Below are 16441 nucleotides of genomic sequence, written 5' to 3'. Positions count from 1 at the left end.
TGCCTGTTTGTAAAACTCAACACCTTTATACATTTTTAAACTTTCACCCTCTTAAGTCTCAGAGGACATTATAAAACTGGAGTCTCTGCCTGAGCGGTGCTGTTCATGGCAGGTAAAGTGATCATGATGGAGTGCCCCTTTAATGATCATGGTCGTTTATCCCCAGCCTGTCAGATCTGGAGAAGTTCGTCAGTGTGGCTGAGGCCGGCCTGGGCCAGCGGGTTGAGGAGGGTGACTACGGTGGCCTGGTGGCTGTCATGGGTCATCTGCTGGCTGTGAAAGAGAGACAAAACACTACAGATGCCATGTTTGAACCCCTGCAGCAAACCATCACTCTGCTGAAGGTCTATGAGCAGGAGTTGCCTGATGTGGTCTACAAACAGTTAGAAGTAAGGACTCATGTTCAGTCAGTTCAGATTATTTGCAGCACATATCCTTTGTTTTTTTCTTTTAGCTGAGACAGCCATTTCTCTTCTTTTTTCTTTGCATTCCAATCACCCACCTCTGTTCCTCGCTCTTCCTCCTGGCAATTTATCATCTGTCACTTCTGCTCCTTGCTTTTCTCTCCTCCTGTTTATCTCACTTTCTTTATATCTATCTGTTTATCTATCTGTCTATGAATCTCCAGGAGTTGCCAGAAAAATGGACTAATGTGAAAAAGCAGGCGGTGTTAGTCAAACAGCAGGTGGCGCCACTGCAGGCCATCGAGGTAGCAAGCTTGCGTCGGAAGTGCGCTTCGTTCGATGTGGAGCAACACACCTTCAGGGAGCACTTTCGCAACAACGGGCCCTTCAGGTAGAATACTTATTTAATCTTTGTTAGCAAGTAGTTTGATTGGTAACACTTTGATCCCCCCATTTGCATTTATAAGCAGTATATAAACACTTTAGTTTTGAATTAGAATTATATTATTTCCATAACTGGTGTGTTAGCAGTTACTGAATGATGGATAAGGCGGGGTAATATAGTTTGACAAAAGAATCTTATGTATTTATACTAATTTGTTTTGCCAAATATGGTTTGTGGTTGAAGGAACTTCCCTGGCAACATTTATTCCAATGAACAAAGTGCTGTTTTTTTTACCACACATAATTTGCAGGGAGGTGTTTGGGGTGGGTGGTGTAGACTTTGACAGCAGAGACGGGGTTAGCATCTTGAGTCCTGCATGTGGTTAGGTTTAGGCAATAAAAGGCACTTTGGTTAATATTAGGGACAGATTATGGTTTTTGTTAAAGGGACACTCCATATCCACACTCCATACAGATAAAGGCTAGTGTCGTTGTCATGAGGAGTTCTACTCATCCTGTGAACAGTGGTATAATGTTTTCTTTGGCTCTGGAGGAATTCGGAGTTTGACCTATACGACAGACTAAAAGTCAGCATATCTCTGCCTGTGCTGCTTTATTTTTGACTGTTCTTGTTTGTATTCTGTCTCCTGTGAGTCCCCTGACTTTATGTAAAAGTCATACTAAATTGCTGGAGTGTCCCTTTAAATGTTAAGCTTATTTATTAAGTAAAGACCAGAAGTAAATACTTCTGGTCACGGGCTACAGGACCATTGACTGTATGTAAATATGGACGTCATGACAGCTCCCCAAAAGTGAAGCCTAAACATCTCGATCGCCCCCTGGTGGTGGGCTGTAGTATAAGTCATAAGTCCCGCCCCCTACATATTAGCAGATAGAACATGAACCAAACCAAAAAAAGCACATGTCAAATACATTTTTCCCAAAGATGGTTTCTGTCATTTTAGGTCGTTCTTATCATACTGATGTTCAAGTGCTCATTTTTCTGATAAGTTTGTTTTTAATTAGTTATTTGACGATATAAAAAGGGGGTGTGACATCATGATTGACAGCTGTGACAGCCGCTCTCAAACCTCTGTCAGACAGCGGGACAGCTAAGGGGGCATCCCACCCTCCGACTCTACTGTGCAGACTCTGGTTGCAAATGGCGTCACACAAGCAAGATGGCAGCTCCCAGAAACAAGATATTTTGGCTCCACTTTTGCATAGTGGTAGGAAGTGGAGATGCATTGTCCATCTTTATATACAGTCAATGTACAGGAAACTGTTGACTTCTTCAGTATTAAACCAAAACCACGGTAGTCCCTTAACCTTAACTACTGTAAGTGCTTTGAGTTTCCTAAACATAACCATAAAAAGTTAATCATGCTTTATTTGCTTCAAGCAGATATTGTATAGCAAGAGCTAATATTGAAAGGAAAACAGATGAAATATGTTGTCAGTGAAGTATGAATATTTTTCAACTTTGCAGATACTATACATTCATTAAGATGTTTCAGCCACAAGCTGTAGCTCATTTACTCATTGAGAGTGAAAAACTATTTATAAATAAATACAATTCATTAATAAATATAAGAAATATGATATAATTATAAATATACTCAATTTATAGTTCATATTTAGATAAAATATGTGTCCCAGTTTGGTTTGAATTTTTCACACAGTCAGTGAAGGCAACACCAATTACTGTTTATCTTTTTCCTTGTTGCCAAGTTCACCGAGAACCTTCGAAAAGATAAGAATGTCACCTTTCCTGGCTTTCTCATTTGATAATAGAAAAGTGTTATCTTGAGGCTCTCACATCCGACAAGGCTAATTGAATCTTAACGTAATGATAATTAATTCTTAGGTAGAGATGCTTTGTCATAATGTCTAATTGTCAGATTAGTTATGTGTGTAATTGGTCTCTTAATAACCTGGTGATTATTTTCCCATTAATGTCATGGAAGTCATCGTTAATTGTCACAGTGTGCAGTTAGCACTGGAGACTCTGGTCTGGTTATATTGCAGCCAAGTCAGGCTTGGCACTAATGCAGCCCTTCATTACCAAAACACAGCCTGATTTATACTGGGCTTGTGTAAATGTGTGTGTGTGTGTGTGTGTTCTGATGAGTGCCCGTGTGTACATGTGCGCTCATGCATTCGTCCAGGTTTGACAGCGAGAACCCCTGCCAGATGTTGGACACATTCCACCGGCAGATCCAGGAGCGGGAGGCAGTGATGGCCTCCCTGCTGGAGTCTGCCAGCCTGTTCGAGGTCACCGTCTCCGAGTACAAACAGCTCCGACAATGCAGGTAATGCGCGATGCTGGAGGGAGAAAATCCCACAAACCCGTGCCAAATTCGAAACTAATGAGCCATTGTAACAGAGATGCTCTTTTACACACAGTCTGAATCTGAAGAGTTGCCATTTTCAGGTGGTATAAGTCACTTTTTCTCCTCTCCTTTATCCCTGAGGCGTGAGGTGGGCCTGCTGAAGGAGCTGTGGGACATGATCACCGTGGTGGAATCCAGCATGGCGGCATGGAAGACAACTCCCTGGAGAGAGATCCATGTGGAGGGCATGGAGCTGGAGTGCAAACGCTTCTCTAAAGATATTCGGGGGCTGGATAAAGAGGTGAGGGAAGAGAGAGGGGAAAATAGGGTTGGGAGGATAATAGGATGGGGAACGTAGTATAGAGGTTGGGAAGGGTACGAGGCTGGGAAAAAGTGGATAGGAAAAATGAATCATGAATATTGATGGTTTGCTTAAGTTCTGCCTTGAACAGTGATTGTCCCCCAGCGGTGTAAACAGTGTTGCCAACTTAACGACTTGCTCGCTAGATTTGGTGACATTTAAGAGACCCCTTTTTTTTATGAGAAAGGCGACTTTTTTGGGCAGACCGTAACTGCTTTTTTTGGAAGGAGTCACCAGTATTTCTCAGTGAATGAGCGCTAATGTGGCTGTAACTCTGTTCAGTGGGTGGGACAGAGCAGCAGTACAATCATCAGCCAGACAGAGACGTGAATGAGCTGTGCATACCTAACAACCAAACACTGATCCCCATTGTTTGATAATGGAACTCCTTCTTCTTTGTGTTTATTCTAAATGATTTAACTTGACTATTTAAGTTTCATTTAGTTTTGTCACAATAGACAGAGTTAACAATAGTGAATTTATTCCAGTGTGTGGATCATCTCTCTATTCATGATACTTCAGTTATCTATGCAACAGCCTGCATAAAACAGTTTTTAATATCAGAAGTAGATTTAGATGTATATTTGAGGATTAAACTGCTTGAAAACAATTTGCTCATGATATAGTAGCTAGAGTCAGTTTTGACCTCATTTTTACTTAACTTACTTTAAATCTTGTGTCACAGATATGCAAATTAGTGTGACATCATCTAGCGACTTTTCAAGCAGGATTTAACTACTTCCCACTGAAAATAGTTGGCAACACTGGTTGTTCATGTGGCAGGACACATACTTGCAATGTGGAAGGTTGTATCTTCTTTTCTAACTCTACCAAAATTAAAAACAGAAGAGCAAAAGTGTTACGAAAGGGCGAATAGTGTGTTATTTTTCCCTAACATAAGATATAAACGTTAGCATGTCCAGCTACTTAGCTCTACAAAAGTAGAGCTTTACTTCCAGATGAGCACATCATTAACTAACAACATTCATTTGTGGTGTTACAGGTTAAAACTAACAAATCAACATTGTATCTCCCCACTGTGGAAGACAGAATGCTGCTATATTAGAGTTTATGCTAATGTTAGCAGCTCTGTTCTGCCTTTTATTGGATTTCGGGAAGATTACATTCCAGCAACCCTAGCTAATGATAAAATTATGTTTGCTAAGCCCATCAGTCATCAGTTACTCATCATCCTAAAATCTTTTACTCTTCTAAAGTGGACGAAAAATGAAAACAGAATATGAGCAGCTAAACATGGTGATGTTATAATGAAATCTCATCCCACGTTTGTCGTTATCATACTTATACTGTAATACCAGGACTAATTAACTCTTCACTGTGATACAAGAACAATGCTGTTTCTCTATTTCCATGTCTTCCATTTTGAAAGTCAACAGGTGGAGGTGCAGCTTTAGCCTTTAGCATGATATTATGTATGTAGCCATCAACTGCATATTTAAGACCCCCTTTTACAGTATTCTCATTTTAAAACCAGTCATCTTAACGCATTAAAAAGTGATCCAGAGATAGATTTCGAACAACTCATGGAGCCATCTATTGTTAGCTTAATTTGCTAGCTAGCTACAGCTGATAAAATCTGCCAGCAGCAGTTGTCATTTCAGAAAGAAACTGCTTTTATTTAAAAATTACTAAGAATTTAGTTGGTAAATCTGCCACCATTATCACTGTAAACAGCATTATGTGCTGAGCGAGAACAGAAAGCATAGCCAGAACCAAGGGGGGTCAAGTGCTTGCTCTTGGGCAAAATAGTAGTTTTTGAAGGAAAGGAGAGCAATGACTTCCCTCTGTTTTTACTTTCAGTTGCAGCCAGCTGTGACATGCCCTTGTGCATGGCTACTAGAAAATTCTAAATGTGTGTAACTGCATGAATTTGAAGCAGGGCATTACTGGAGGCTTAGTCAACTTTGCTGGAATAAATAAAGTAGAATATTGAGTTGCAGCTTCAGGCTCCTTCGTCCCTGTCAAAAGCCCTTGTACTGATTCCTGGCTTTTGTCTCCTGTAGGTTAGAGCGTGGGAGGCCTTCACAGGTTTGGACAGTAGGGTAAAGAACCTCCTCATCTCCCTCCGGGCTGTGGCAGAACTCCAAAACCCAGCCATTCGAGCCAGACACTGGCATCAGCTGATGGCTGCTACTGGAGTCCGCTTCACCATGGACCAGGTTTCCAATTTATTACTCCAGATAAGCAATAAGAACATAGTGTTGATATAAGTCTGGCCATGACTTAAGGTGAATGTATTCTATAATAGTTTGAATTTATGAACCGCACTCTTGCAGCAATTTTTATTTTTAGTATCTGGAACAAGCAGTGGAGCTATTAACGTGCCAATAATTTAAGGGAGAGCTTCAAGAGGAGATACATAAGGCAGTTTCTCCAATTATTTTCTTATTTTCTTCCCCCGCTCTATCTGCATCCTCACTGGGCATGTTTGTACTGCAGAAGGAAGATCAGATGAGAGTTTGTACATACCAGCTGTTAAGTTTGTACAGAAATGTATCACTAGTGGCTAAATTGGCTTGCTTTGATATCTGTTTTTTAGATATGAAGGACCCTGTACAACTTGGCTTGTAATGTACTCACAAACTCACTGATTCACATTTAGCAGGCCAGAGATTTTCTACATTGGGGTGCATGTTGGTTATTTCCAGACTAGTTTTACACTTTGTAATCCAAGCCATCTATAGGAAAGGAAAGTTATGGCAGCAGATGCGACCCTAGAGGCAAAGAGAGTTAAAGCTGTTTTCTGTTTTATTTTACCACCCACCTCTTTTGAGGGTTCTCTTTCTCTTAAATAATAAGATATTAAATAATAATATATAATAACAAATGGACTGTTCTGATTGTTACATCCTTGCAATGAACTTGAAATGAAATGAAATTAAAAATTAAATTGTTGGACCACCAGACTGCTTTGAAGGTAGAGAAAAAGCATATTTTTAAAGTTTCAGTTTTGTACGACAGACTCTTTTTGAAAATTACCCAAATTATCAAAAATAAGAGTCTATTGATACATATATTACGGGTCCATATTCATGTAACTTACCATACTAGCAGTCCATGAATGTTGGGTGGTAAAAGTTGTACACTTCGCCTCCTCCAGGCAGTGAGTGTTATGTTGTGTTCAGACCTAAAGCAAAACTAATTTTCGTCTTGTGTAATTCGCATAAATTTGACTGATGCATTGTTTGGGTTTATTCACCTCAAACAGCCAAAGTGTAGCATCAGTGCATAAAAACAAAATGACAAATTGCAATGGAAACAGACGTAGTGAATAAATCATGACATATGCAGTACGAGGCATGTGACTCTTAACTCATATCTGTGTGGAACGATCAGGAGACTGTAATGTTCCTCCTTTAATACATGAAACAAACAAATTCCATATTTCCCTCATGTGTTTTTTTTTTTCTTTTGGTTTTCCACCGTCTGAATTTTGATTGCCACTCTTTTAATCACATCATCTGGTTGTGCCCACTTCTCTGGCAATGGTTTAATGACACCATCTGGAGAATTAGCGCAAATTAGATAAACTAATATACACATAACAATAGAGGATGGAAACGCACATTACTTTACATTTTCTTGCGCTGACTTTCTAGAAATTCTGTTAAAATTTATGATACTTCTGGCACAAGTGTCAATATTGCAGAAGCGCTTAAGTTTCTTGCCTGTAGGTGGGGCAGGTTGTGCTAGAATAGCAAATCTGAAGCTTCTGGCACTGCAGCTCTGTTTGATTATAATGGCTGGTTTCTGGTTCTGTGCATAAAAGACGCTAATTCTTGACAAACTGAAACCAGCAATCAGTAATATGTTACTAATATCATCCATTGATATAATGTAGCTTATATGAACTGTGGGTAAAGTAATGATGTGATTTTGTAAGAGCAGGAGACCACTCTGGCTGACCTGCTGCAGCTGAACCTGCACTGCTTTGAAGAAGAAGTGAGAGGGATTGTGGACAAGGCTGTAAAAGAGATGGGGATGGAGAAAGTCCTCTCTGAGCTCAACTCCACATGGACAGGTACAGGAAGGTTACACTTAGTTGCAAACAGACTTCCAACATGAGAGTTTTTCATCCTGCTGTCTAGAGTTTATGACCTATTGATGGTGTATACTGATCCCACGCAGGTATGCAGTTCCAGTATGAGCCCCACCACCGCACCCAGGTGCCCCTGCTGCGCTCAGACGAGGAGCTGATCGAAACGCTGGAGGACAACCAAGTCCAGCTGCAGAACCTCATGTCGTCCAAGTACATCGCCCACTTCCTGGACGAAGTGTCTTCTTGGCAGAGCAAGCTGTCTGTGGCCGACTCGGTCATCTCCATCTGGTTCGAGGTGCAGCGGACTTGGACCCACCTGGAAAGCATTTTTATTGGCTCAGAGGATATCCGTTCACAGCTGCCCGAGGTTACAGAGAATTACCTGCACACACTGTGTAGATAGAATCAGATACACGTTCACACACACAGTTAATTACAACTCTGTATTTCAGGTATACATCACTTACTCATATGCTCATATGAATGCCAGCCTTAACCTGCGCAGGTCGTTGCCATATGAACCCAGATAGCATGACTGTTATAGCTGTTAATTAAGAATCCATTAATTAGCTCACACTGCTAGTTTAGGAGCTGAGATTACACGACTTTTTAATTGCTCCCATGATGTCGGGGCTGTGCTTAAGCCCAGATGTTTGCTATTAAACCTCTAATTCTCCCTCTCTCTTGTGGGAACTTAAATCCCCTGGCCGGGCTCCCTTGTGAAATCCTCTGCAGGACTCCAGGCGCTTCGAGGGGATTGATGCCGATTTCAAAGAGCTGGCAAACGCCGTGCATCAAACGCCCAACGTAGTGGAGGCCACCAATAAGCCGGGCCTGTTCGGCAAACTGGAGGACATTCAGAGCAGGTGAGAGTTCAGACGAGATGAAAAGCTCTCTGTTTCTACTCCGGTATGTCTGTTATGAGGCACACTCTTGTACAAGGTTTATATTTCTTACACATGGATGCACATACACTGACTCTGTTCTCTGCAGGCTGTCTCTGTGTGAAAAAGCTCTGGCAGAGTACCTGGACACCAAGCGTCTGGCCTTCCCGAGATTTTACTTCATCTCTTCAGCTGATCTGTTGGACATCTTGTCTAATGGGACCAACCCACACCAGGTGGCTCCACTAATTTTTGCCTGAGGGGTGGCAATGAATTTTTATGCTGTTCAGTCTGTTCAGAGTCAGAAAAAAAAGCTGTGCGTCTGTCTTTGTGCAACATGCACAGCACTTCTTACAAGTTGCTTTTTAAGAAGTTTTGGAAGTCTGTGTTCCATTGCACCATTTAGCTCACTTTGCTGTTGTCTTTATGTAGTACCCTGAGTGTCCACACAGGGGCAATGTTGCTCACAGTTAAGCAGCCTGCTCTCTCCTCCATCATCAGGGCATTGTCTTATGCATTTCAACCTTGGAGAAATAAATCACCGTTAAGCACAACTTGCCACTAAATCTCTCTAAGAGGAAGTTAGCAGGCATGCAGCAGAACATGGGTCCTGCCCTTCTATTAACAACTCAGAAAAACAGTAATGAAACGTTATTTATTTGTGCAGCGGCAAAGAAATACCAGTCAGAGTGTGAGCTGCCTGTAAATTTAGCCCGAGCTGAAATGTGTCTGTGTGTTTGCTCAGGTCCAGAAGCATCTGTCTAAGCTGTTTGACAACATGGCTAAGATGCGATTTGAAGCAGACGGAGAGGGGAATCCTTCAAAGACTGGTCTGGGCATGTACAGCAAAGAGGAGGAGTATGTCTCCTTTAATCAGTCCTGTGACTGCACTGGACAGGTAAAATACACCGGCAATCTTTTATTCATGTCTCTAAAATTGTGGTACCAAAACGCCTGCAGGTTGAGCTAAATGCTAAAGACATTTATTATGTTTGTCTTCATTAGACTTAGTGAGAGTGGCACCACGGCTATCTGTAGATGAATGTAATAGATGAGAAATTCACTTACCTGCACATTTCTGTAATGGAAAGACATAGAAGAAAATATATATCAAATATAGATATTTGTAGACAACCCACAGTAAAAAAGACAAATAAAATTGAGTCTGTCACTGCCCCTGGGGTTTTGCATATCAAAGCCCATAAATCCATTAATTTTCCATTACATCCCATAGTATTTTCCTGACTCCACTTCCACTCTAATGCTTATTAATGACCTCATTAGGGTCCATTGATAAGGGAGCCTGTCGGTGCTCACGTGACACACATTGCAATGTTTTTCTCAGTTTGTATTCAAAGGTATTTCTTTTGGTTTTTGTGTTTTTTGTGTAAGGTGGAGGTCTGGCTGAACCGGGTTCTGGACACCATGCGCTCCACGGTTCGCCATGAGATGACCGAGGCAGTGACGGCCTATGAGGACAAACCCAGAGAACAATGGCTGTTCGACTATCCAGCTCAGGTAAGAGGGCTCAGTGGGATATATGAATAGATTTAACTGACTACACTCACTTTGGGGATTTTCCCCCATTAGTCACCTCACCCAACATCAGATGGATTGCTACCAAAAATATATCTGTGCCTCTCATAGATATTTCCATCCAGTGCACATGCTCACTAATGCTTTGCATACACAGTTCACAACCAGACTCTGATGAGTATTTTGAACAGCGAGGAAAAAGTGTGGTAGGTAGTGAGAACAAACACGGGTGTGTGTTTGTAATAATGGACTGCTTATCTCTACCTGGAAGTACTAACAATTTTCTCAAACTAAGAATTTGATGCGCCCAATGGCGAAATATGCCTGACATTGCTGACTAAAGTATAGTTACCAGTTCTACATGGTGGAAAGTTTCAGCGTATAGAGAGCAGCCATTTAAAAACTGATTTAATGTTCACTTGTGACTTGGTGTTGCACCAAAATTGGTGACCCGTCAGATTTTGTGCCACCACAGATTCAACCATGAAAAGCAGGATGATGTGTTGACCAAATATCAACATGTGAGGTGGTAGTGATGTCCAGACAAATATATACACTACTGGACATCAGTGCCGAGACACTGAAGTGGGGGCAATTGGAACAAAAATAAATAAATCAATATAGCAAATAATTCTTTACAATGAAATTGGTGATCACACTCCATAAATAATGTTGATCCAAAAAAGAAATAAAAATACTATATAAATTACTGTATTATTAGTTCACTGACCCAACTTAAAACCCAAATTTGAATGAATCAAATATAGATTAAATGATTTATTTTAGCTGAAAAACATGAGAGAATATAACTGTACTTTTTCCATCTCTGAGTCCAGATCTTCCTCTCAAGCTGCTCATTGCCTCAGTAAACTCAGCCTATCAGAGGGTAAGGGCAGCCTGTAGCCTAAGAGGCAAAACCCGGGGCAAAAAAAGTCTGCTAAGAATTCTGTGCTGCTTATATAGTTTACTAATATCAGAGTGTGGTAATAACATAGATGAGCCAATGATTTGAATTTTTGTCAACTTAGAGCGTCTCTCATGTGGATCATGACAGCTGGACAGTAAGAGAAAGAAAGAGGAAGAAAGAATTTTAGTTAGAAAATCAAAGAGGAGAAGACTAAAATAGGATTCTAAAAAAGTAAGACGGAGCTGAAATTATGCCCTTGATTGTGGAAAAAGAATTAGGCAGGTTCTAGCTCGTCCTTCTAGTTATTTTTTATTCTTAAGAAAACACAAGATTATCCGAACAGAGGTGATTTTAAATATATGTCCATTCACGTCCGGACCACATAAGACCTGTTCAACCTATCAAGTGTTCATTAAAACTGACTTTCCACACTGATCAGCAAAAACAAAGTTGGCTAACAAAATATTACCTTTGCATCTTAATCCAAATTCCCCACCTTACAGAAATAAAGAGAAAACACAGCTGTGTAAGCAATTTTATGGATGCAGCATATGTGCATATGCATACTATATATGTCCATATGCTTCATATCGCTTTGTTGTCTCAGTTCCTCCATTTGTTTCACATTTATTTGACACAAATAAACAACCAGAGAGAATCTAAGTAAGCTTAAATACAGAAAAGTCTTTTCTTTTCTTCTTCCTCTGCCTGTGATTTCTTTCATTGTCTCTGATTCTCAATTCAGGTGGCACTGACCTGCACTCAGATCTGGTGGACGTCTGATGTGGGAATGGCCTTCTCCCGTCTGGAGGAGGGCTACGACAACGCTATGAAGGAGTACTACAAGAAACAGGTGTCTCAGCTCAACACCCTCATCTCCATGCTGATCGGCCAGCTTTCACCAGGCGATCGGCAAAAGGTCATGACCATCTGCACCATTGACGTCCACGCCAGAGACGTGGTGGCCAAGATGGTCACTCAGAAGGTGAGGAGGGCACAGTTGCTGGATAAATCTGGCCAAGAACCTGTACTGTATACATTTTTATGTAGGCATGGTGATTGCTGCAGTATTTTTTGAGAGGATATTACTAGTGAGTAATGCTCTCAAGATATTCAAACAAGGTATGTCATTAACCTAATAGAGGGTGGAAAAGCAAAGATTATTGCGGGCTTTATTTCAAGCCTTGATACGCTCTTTTTAACTCCTTTATTTAAGGTGGAGAACTCTCAGGCGTTTGTGTGGCTTTCCCAGCTGAGACATCGCTGGGATGAGAAGGACAAGCACTGTTTTGCAAATATCTGCGATGCCCAGTTTCTCTACTCCTACGAATACCTTGGCAACACACCACGATTAGTCATCACTCCTCTAACAGACAGGTATGAAGGTGTCACGCTCAATGTCTTTGCTCCAATGTAGAGGCAAGAAAACATTATGATTGCTTTTGACCTGACTCATAGATGAAACCATGTCAATTACTGTTCACTAAGCCCCGCCCTCCTTAGTTACTGTTGCTAGGCCTACATTTCTCACCACATATTAAGATTTTTTGTCAATTTTCATCAATCAAGAGGCTATTAGTAAGAGGTGGGTATAGCCCCGTCTCTCTCTCTCTCTCTTTACCATTCAAAATCTTTTGTAATTTTTGAAAGAATGGGTCCTTAATTTTGGACAGAAGTTAACGAAAATAACTTCTAATATGTAGCTGGCAACCGTCAATTTTTCCAGCTGAAATGAAAACTGACAGATGTCATCAGCTGCAGCTAGCGTTAACTCATGGCACTAACATTAGCGCCATGAGTTTATTGTAAACTCTTTCTCCAGCCGATTCTTGAATTTTTCTGCTGATTTGTTTTACAATAAGAACCCTGTAAAAGTATTGTAAATATTCACCGTTCAATATTGACTACATACATGATATTGTGCTTAAATATTGAAGAATATTGAGCATCCTCACCAGCTGATAATCCATGTTGAGGACTTGGAAATAAAGAAACAGCATTCTTCTTGTATTGCAGGCCGACTCTAAGGAAAAATATAAGATCAAGGTCTTATTCAATTCTTACAGAACCCTGTTCATAGCTGCTTGGCTTCCATGCATGAATCAAGGTTAGATTTATACTCAAATGTTTGTGTATGTTTCACTTTCAACATGACAAGAGTAATGCTTTTAAAAGGCTTTTAAGATGAGGACTAACCGATGTGTTTGGCAAGCGTAACGCTATCTCAGTAAATGAGGTTGGCTTGGGTTGCTGGAGAGTATACTTCCCCAAATCTAATAAAGAGCAGGACAGAGCCACTAATGTCAGCCTTAAATCTGATATAGTAGCATCCTAGACCAGCTTATACACAGAGGGGAAATACTACACATGAATGTGCTATTTGTGAACAGGGCTTTTTAATGCAAGCTGAAAATCACAAAATGTAGTTAGTGAATGAAATGCTGAAACCTACAATTAGAAGGACATGCTAATAATTTTGCTAGAGCAGACAAACACACTATTTAATCATTCCTGACACTTTTGTTCTTGTGTTTTTGGTCTTGTAATGGCTAAAAAAAAGATACACCACCCTCCTAACTAGTAAACTAGTAGAGTATCGTTCTCACTACAGCCTCATGTACACCACTTCAACATGTGGAGAAGTCCAAAGCTTGACAGACCTACTGTGCCTAGTTACAGTTGGTTAGCTATGATTGGACAGTTGCTGTTTCAGGGAAGGGTTTAGCAAATGGTTAATTAGCCAAAAGCTGCTGACATCTTCATTCCTGAAGAGTATCTAGCAATAATATTGAGCACGTTGTCCTTTACAGGTTGATCAAATATGACCGTTTTCATGAAGCACATTCAAAATCCATTTTAAGAACACTTCCAAAAATCCATTTGTGTTGATGATAATGCGTCTTGTTCCTTGTAATTGAAAAACTGTCTAGAAGATGCAAGCATCTCATCTAATTATAACCATCTGACGCATTCTAAGAATCTTCATTTGAATCATTATGTACACCCACCACAAGCTAAACCTTTTAGAACAACTCAGCTAGGGCATGTTGCCAACAGCTTGTTTGTTCACATGCACATGTTTCTGCAGGATTCCTGATAAAGTTTTAACTACACAGAGATGAATACCTGCCTCCCAAAGCCCTTTGGCAAACTGCAGCGTTTGACTGTGTGGTTTTCCAGACTGACCAGTATTCCCTTTGAAGCCTGAACAAAGCAGAAACAATGGGCTTTGATGGCCAGATCAGCGTCCGTGTAGCAAGACTTCACCATATGGTGCATGCCCTCGCTGCTGCTCGCTGCAAGTCATACAGTTTGCCACAGGCTTTCATTTCAACAATGGACCACGGACCAGGGGGCTGGGTGTCATATCCTTTAATCACAACTTGAGAAACAGCTAAAAGCATATTTGCTGCATGATACTGTCATACTGCTTTCTTTGCAATGGAGCCAGCAAGGGAAGATTACATCTTGCTGCTGTCAAATGAAAACCTGATATCATATCATATCCTATCATATCATTGCAGTAACTTGTTTTTAGATTGACACCATACATGGTGGATTGTGTCCTGTGGGATTTTAAAGGGTGGGTTCATCCTAATAACACACACACACACACACACACACACACACACACACACACACACACACACACACACACACACACACACACACACACACACACACACACAAAACAATTCTCAGTCCTAGGCAAGGCAATTTTATCTGTTTAACACCTTTCAACAGTAAGGCAGTTCAAAGTGCTTTACAGAAGACATGAAAAAGCATTTAGACAAGATATAAAAGAACTCAAGGCGAAGAAAAGACAGATATAAGATATAAATAAGATTCAAAAAAGAATAAATTAAATAGAAGATAAACATGTTGGGGCCTGAAAACTGACAAAAGGTATTAGGGGTTATTGAACAAGTAAAAAATTGTCCTTTCTCCATAGTATGTAGGCTAGTATCCAGAGTGTGATGTCTGTAATGGCTAATTACCATAGAAGATAATTTGTTAATGTTATCCTAGTGGCTAAAATGTTTCAGCTACTGTTAAAAGAGTTTATGCAGTGAAACCACAGCAGTATGCAGTAAACGGATGATTAACATTTCCTTTACTGGTGTAGTTTTATGATGAAAGTTGAAGCTAACTAGCTGAAAGGCTGGTGCTCAGTGTGTTAGCTACTGCAGTGTTTTCAGGTAAGCTAGCTTCCCACACAGTCCACACACTCTTCCTCTGTTTTTTAACACACACACACACACAGACACACACACACACACACACACACACACTTACACTCTGGATCACCCCCGTCTCATTATCATGTAAGCATTAGGGAAGTTGGAAATGTGGTAGGGAATAGAGGATAGATTAATTATTAAATTTGTGCTAAAACACATAAAATAGGAAAACTGAGGAGTTAGAAAATAAAATGGGCCTTTTGAATGTACTTTATCAACACTTTGAGCTCCATATCTCTGTATTGTACTGTACAGATATCTAAATATAACCAAAACTATCTGCATGGCTCGACTCCACTAGTTAAGTTAGAAAACATTGGTCATGTGATAACAATTGGTGGAATATGTTGGCGAGCTATCTCAATGATGGCTAAGTAAACTCCATTTGCTGATGAAGACCATGAGATGTGGTTGAAAACTCCAGAAAAAGCTAGTCAGTGGACCTTAAGTTAGGTTGAGTTTGTCAAACTTTTTATCGCGTGACTTGTAATCAAGTTTTTCACTGTGGTCACATGAAAACCGGCATAATTTCCTATTGCTGATGAAGACCATGGGATGTGGTTGAAAGCTCAGAAAAAAGTAAGTAAGTGGAGCTTGAGTTGAGATTTTTTTCTTTTTTTTTTGCAATTTGGGTAAACTTTATAGTGTTCAAGAACACTAATAAGCCAACTTGAATAGAATGCTAGAAGAGTGAGCCAACATGTGCAATACCAGGATGCTAACAGCTAAATTCAGCCATCATTCATTTTATTCTTTAAACCTGTGTTTTTCCCACTGTGACATGTCAAAATGTCTCCAGTGAAAAGGCCTCTCTGAATAATCTAATTGTTAAAACATGAGGATCACCTAAACTAAATATAATAGTACTAACATAAGAAATGTGAAGCCATACATTATAATGAATATAGACCTAGAGTTTATGTGCTTGTTTATCACAAGCTGACTATAGCCTGTATGGTGTATTCACCTTCTGCAGCAGTTTAATTAGGCTAAAGGAATCACTCGTGCTAATCAATAACAGCAGGAATGTTATCGGCACAATGTTAGCATTCGCTCAATATTTACTGCAGGATCTCCAAAGCTGCACCATTATGCAAAATGTCAGGAATATTTTACACAGCTAGCACACACATACAGAGACCAACAGAGAGAGAGAGAGAGAAATGGAGGGAGGATGAGTCAGACAGACAGACTGATATATAGCCATTACTTTTAAAAACACTGTAATAAAACAAGTCACCTTGTCACAGCTGCCCAGTTTAACTTCACACTCTCGTCTTCTATCTGGCTTTAGTTATTCCATGCAGGACATCCTTATCCAGCCTCCTAGA

General features: G+C 40.3%; 1 protein-coding gene across 8 annotated transcripts in view; it reads left to right on the top strand.

Annotated features, from left to right (window-relative positions):
- dnah9 (dynein, axonemal, heavy chain 9) overlaps nucleotides 1-16441 on the top strand; it is a 178919-nt gene that overhangs the window by 27299 nt on the left and 135179 nt on the right. For all 8 annotated transcript variants that reach the window (XR_006399614.1, XM_044338784.1, XM_044338783.1 and 5 more), the window contains exons 20-32: nucleotides 167-389; nucleotides 629-795; nucleotides 2957-3100; nucleotides 3263-3422; nucleotides 5507-5662; nucleotides 7392-7524; nucleotides 7632-7909; nucleotides 8278-8408; nucleotides 8536-8662; nucleotides 9172-9324; nucleotides 9819-9944; nucleotides 11615-11854; nucleotides 12086-12246. Coding sequence is in view for 7 of the 8 variants with exons in the window: in XM_044338784.1 (XP_044194719.1) it covers nucleotides 167-389; nucleotides 629-795; nucleotides 2957-3100; nucleotides 3263-3422; nucleotides 5507-5662; nucleotides 7392-7524; nucleotides 7632-7909; nucleotides 8278-8408; nucleotides 8536-8662; nucleotides 9172-9324; nucleotides 9819-9944; nucleotides 11615-11854; nucleotides 12086-12246 (2199 nt within the window). In the remaining variant the exon portion in view is untranslated. The remainder of the gene's footprint in view (nucleotides 1-166; nucleotides 390-628; nucleotides 796-2956; nucleotides 3101-3262; nucleotides 3423-5506; nucleotides 5663-7391; nucleotides 7525-7631; nucleotides 7910-8277; nucleotides 8409-8535; nucleotides 8663-9171; nucleotides 9325-9818; nucleotides 9945-11614; nucleotides 11855-12085; nucleotides 12247-16441) is intronic.

The sequence above is a fragment of the Thunnus albacares genome, chromosome 20, assembly GCF_914725855.1.
Source record: "Thunnus albacares chromosome 20, fThuAlb1.1, whole genome shotgun sequence".
NCBI lineage: Eukaryota > Metazoa > Chordata > Actinopteri > Scombriformes > Scombridae > Thunnus > Thunnus albacares.
The sequence above is the reverse complement of the archived record's forward strand: the minus strand, read 5'-3'. Positions and strand labels throughout refer to the sequence as shown.